This window comes from Chiloscyllium plagiosum, unplaced genomic scaffold (assembly GCF_037043375.1).
Source record: "Chiloscyllium plagiosum isolate Xiang-an unplaced genomic scaffold, Cpla_swu_hap1 HiC_scaffold_7, whole genome shotgun sequence".
NCBI classification, from domain to species: domain Eukaryota; kingdom Metazoa; phylum Chordata; class Chondrichthyes; order Orectolobiformes; family Hemiscylliidae; genus Chiloscyllium; species Chiloscyllium plagiosum.
In genome coordinates, this window is record NW_028270145.1 from 62,750,965 (window position 1) to 62,756,086 (window position 5,122).

Below are 5,122 nucleotides of genomic sequence, written 5' to 3' on the forward strand. Positions count from 1 at the left end.
TTTTTGTAATTTTTAAAAATTATTTATTTTCTAACACTGTTAGCCTTGGCAACAATTTATATTTCATGTAAATCTTGTTTAAATGTCTATTAAGAGGGCTTGAAAGTGCAAAGAAGCATACTAATTATAGCTTACCCATTTCACTGTAACAAGTACTTTTACTAATCTGGTATTGTTTTAAAAAAAGCATTCAGAGCCTCTTTCATCAAACAATTCTAGGCTACATTGGTAGTATGTTGGTTCGGCTAAGGCTTGGCTGTTAGCTAAATTAAGCCATTGTGACTCAAAATCCTCCTTTAATAAGGTTCATGCTGTCTACAACTTCATCATTTTCTGCTGAATGATAATTACTTTATTCAATCATGTTCAAGGTTTTAGTGAAAGCTAGCATTGATTGATTAACTTCAATTACCATGCTTACATTTGCATAGATAAAAACTGCTTTTCAATTTGTGAGTGGCACAGCAGTGGAAACCCTGCACTGATATTTGCATTTCAATGTGAACAGTGAAGAATAAAGGTGGAAGAGAGGTCTGATCAGAGCTAAGCCCTTTCTGCTTCAGTGCCTCTGCATTTTCCGTAAACACTCTTGTTATGATGTTGGTTTGTACAAACCACTCGGAGGTAACTGACTGTGCCTTGGTTTACAGGATACAGACTCGCTTGACAGGTTTACTGTATGGATTAAGAGGGATCTTTATCCAGTCTTTTGTACATACTGAAAGTTACACAGCATGATATCAATAGTTAGCTGCAGTATGTTAACCCTTTAGATTTGTTGATCCTTACACAGAGAACTGGAATAAATATTTCTGTCCATGTACGAGTGTATTTTTCTGCTTTTAAAATGTCTGGGTTTTACATAGATTTTAAAGAAGTTAGAATAGAAAACTATTAACTGTTCTGAAATATTTACCTATTGGGATGTAGGCAAGTTTAAACATATTTTAATAAAGAATTATAATGCACCAAGACTGAAAGCTTAAACATATTTTCAAAGGAAGCTGAATTAGTATTTTCAACTAATTAGATTTTAGTTTCTATTATATTGACAAATGCATATATCATGGGTGTCCCATGTATGATATATAATTTGCATGCACAATTATTGGAACATTTGTGATCAAAAGTAATTTCCTCTCCCTGTAAAGGTTTATCATTAATAATGGCTGCAGTTGAAAAATAAGTTCTGGTGTTCAACATGTTTTCAATAAACGAGTTTAAAAAAAAACTGTTTTGCTGCCAGATGGATATGTAGGATGAAAAGAATAAAATACTTTGCATTTTTTGAAACAAATAAAACTGCTGTACTACTTCACATGTAAAAAGATTTTATGAGTGTAATAAAAATTGCTTCTGCTGTTTACTGTTAAATGGAAGTGGGAAGAAATACCTTTTTAACAGTGTTAGCCTACATTCTAGCCTACATCAAGCTTCTGTTAATGCTGCCTTTGTATTTGTTTGAACAGCAACAGTACTGAAGCTTCTATCTAAAGTCCCGCTGATAATCAAGAAGTCCAGACAGCAGGCTTGAATTTTAGGAAATCGTTTTCGTTTGGTTTGTGCTGAAATGACAGTCCTTGAGACAAATATTCCATTTGGTCCAAGAAATGCAAAATCACTGTTGGAAAGTAGTTGTAAATATGGTGTCTGTGTGTCTCGAGTATTATGGTAGATGTTTGTTTACAAAATGCATTTAAAGCACAAGAAACAATGGCCTGATTATTTAATTGTAGCAGCACATAGACAAATTGGTTCAAACCAAAAATATTTTTGCACCTGAAGACATTATTACCCTTTATTCCCGACATAATTATTGGAAATAGGAAGCTATTTTGCTATTTAAAAAGGCATATTTAAACATAACTTTGTTGATATCAACAAACTAGCTGCTTTAAGGATATTACTGTAAGTTTCAATTCAAATTCCTTCATTTGCTACAATTTAATGATTAACAGTTATAGGCTTTATTTATAAATTCAAATCAGATTTGTTTTTCAATTTGGGGAAATCTGATAACTTTTATTTTGCTTCCTTTTTTCCTACTGAGTATTACTCACACAAGCTGATCCAAAACAACTGATGATTTTCTAAATTATGAAAAACCTAAGACACACTGAGAGTGTTGAAAACTTGTAATTGTATTTTGTTTCTTTTTTTTAAACTCATGTCATATATCTTGAGGGAAATAGACCAAAGTACATGGCTGAAAATAGATCATGAAATTTAGAGATTTAAAGATCAAAGTGTCTTTGCCATTGTGGAAATGTTTATTCCTCTCAATATGATCACTGTTTACAATACAAATTTAATCAAATAATTATTTATTGTTAATCCTTCAAATTAAGGCAGATGCTGTTCCACATTTCACTTTAAAAAACATAACAGTAGAGACACACCATTTTTTAACTGTTTTAAGGAGCACATGTATTCTTAAAACTGGAAATGTATCATCTGCTTTGTCAAGTGCAGTCGATAGTGTCTCCTTTATGCCTCTCTTACAAATTTCTGGAAGGAATATTGCAATTAGACATTTGCAGTGTTTAACAGACTTTTGTTTCTACCTTTATGTAATTAATATGATTTAACACATAGCCATTCTGAGAATATTTAAACACTGCACTTTCTCATTCCAAGCTATAATTAAAGCAGATTGGAATGCTCCAGAAAGCATTTGTTGTTTAATGTAGTTCTTCTAGCCCCTTCAAAAATAAGGTCCTAAATATTAGACTACTGAGCAATACAAGATGAGGTTCAATCTATATTACCTACATACCTAATAATCTATTTGCTATGCCATCTTACTTTCAATAACCAACAGCTGTTATTGCACGTATTCAGTGTTTTCTTAATGAGTATGTATAAGTAAGCAGTAATTGTTCTGGAAACAGCATGTTTGCCTCATCTTGTTTCATTAATTACAGTTATGATAATGACTTTAATCCCATTCTCACAACAGTGTGAACAACTTTTTCTTTACAATCAAAAATGTCTGCCGTGGTTAGACCACTCATTTGCAATTGCTGTCTGTGAAGCAATGGTTAATTGATTTATTGCAATTTCAAGAAAGAAGACATGACAGATTTGTCTGGCAACACCAGGACTGTACAATATTAGACAAAATTCATGCAACTGGCAATAATTGACAGAAGAGTGAGAGAAAAAAGTTGTTTTTGTATGCTGCTGTTGGCTAACATGTCTGCTTAGGAGGATTTTAACCTTTTCAACCAGGAGTTGGATAAGCTTGTGGGAACTGTCTATCTGCTTAGAAGCCACATGACAGTTAGTTTACAACAGCTTGTCACTTTGACCTCAGCAGCTATTTCTTATCGTATGTATCAGGATTCCTGTCAAAGGACAACACAATTAAATTTTTAAGCATCTGCAGTTCAAAAACAGTGTAAATTCCCTAAGCTGTTTAGTGTCAATCCACTGTGACGTCCAAAATATGTTTTGTATTCAGAATGTGTAAAAATCAAATCTAGAATTAATAAGACTTTATCAATGTATTTTGCTTTGAAATTTTCCAATGAAATCTAATTGCATGCATTATTAATATAAGGTAACCTTATAACAGCCAGGTCTCCAGGACTTGTCACCCATCTTCAGGGTGTTAGAGAATGTATACTGGAAATATTTTCACTTGGTGTTTTTAGAAAGTTTCTTCCAAGACAGAAAAAATGAGATAGCTTTTAACTAGAATTAATCTAATGCAACATGGCACATAGATGCACTATAATTCTTATCTATAGATTTGAAGACACCATTTTTGAAATATTTGACAGGTATAGCTATGTCTCAAAGTTTTTTTTTAAAGGAGTAAAGCATTTTAAATATATCTGCAAATGCTTTTTCTCTACTTACTCTATTGATAGCAGATCGGGATACCTGTTTCCATTAGATTCATAGGCTAAATTGGATGCCATCAACAGACACCTGTATAAGGGCCAGAACAAGTTCATGTTACAACAGTATTATTGTTATTACTCATTAGAAGCACGCTTCAAGTTTCTTAAATTCTTCATTGCAACATTCATCTAACAATGGAATTTTATCTTTAAAGTTCTTCAACACTTACGTTGTATAAATCGATTTTGCAAATAAATAAAATAAACTGAGTCTATCAAAAGATTTACATGTCAAACCTAATTCAAGTCTTTAAAGATAACCAAAAAGACCATTGTAGGTCCAATATTTATGCACTGCTTCAGTAGAAAGCGCAGAAAATAAATCTGTAGCAGAGAAAAGATTCCCTTTAAATGAAATGATGCCCATTAACAGACCTCTGCTGTGGAATAATAAAATATAACTTTTATGCCCTCTGCTGCTTTAGACATGTTTATATCTCTTTATATGTGTAGTGTGTTCATTATTGGATTTATTTAGAGCCCTTGCTTTTCCGAGTACAATTTCAGTAACTCAGCACCACTTGACATTAATGTGACAGAAAATGTTTAAAAGATATTGTTACTCCATGAGCAAAATGTTTCTTAAAAGTTAGTGGATGTTTGCTAGAATACTGGATGTCAAAACATCACAGCATTTTTTAATGACTTTAAACAGTAAGATTATAGCTTATTTCAAGACACAATATGAAAAGGGGAGTCTACCTTGCACAAGAGATATGCAATGCACTCATCTGTTAATTGCCTTCTTGGCACCTATGAGAGACTTTTAGCTTTCCAATCAAGGCTTAAAAGAGGTCATTTTGGCATTACATGAACTGTCCAACCTCCTGTATCTGCTACAAATACAAAGATATTATGAAAGAATAATTCAATATAAAACCATCTTTTTAATTCCTTGGTAATACAGAACTTAAATACTGTTAAAAAGAGTCAAGAAGTTGAAGCTTTTCATCTGGCATTCATCAGGACAAGGAGGCAAGAAACAGACTTGATAATGAGGATGTCAGCGTATACAGCATGAAAAGAGGTTGTTAATTGGTTGGGCCTTGTTTACTTGGTGATGCAGCAAGGGCACTTAACTGAGAACTAAGATTGACAGTTAATGATTCAAATTAGGTAGTTTAGTTGCCTAAATATAAGCAATACACTGGAAAGAAACTGCAGTAATGTAAAGCCATTTGTTTTATTAGATGAAGACAATCTCAAACAATGGG

General features: G+C 32.7%; 1 protein-coding gene across 1 annotated transcript in view; it reads left to right on the forward strand.

Annotated features, from left to right (window-relative positions):
* Window positions 1–1,573, forward strand: part of gpd2 (glycerol-3-phosphate dehydrogenase 2 (mitochondrial)) — a 152,105-nt gene extending 150,532 nt beyond the window's left edge. Inside the window, exon 18 of the mRNA XM_087989069.1 lies at window positions 1,470–1,573. Coding sequence (XP_087845195.1) covers window positions 1,470–1,481 — 12 coding nt within the window. The 3' untranslated portion in view covers window positions 1,482–1,573. The remainder of the gene's footprint in view (window positions 1–1,469) is intronic.
* The last annotated feature ends 3,549 nt before the right edge of the window (window positions 1,574–5,122 follow it).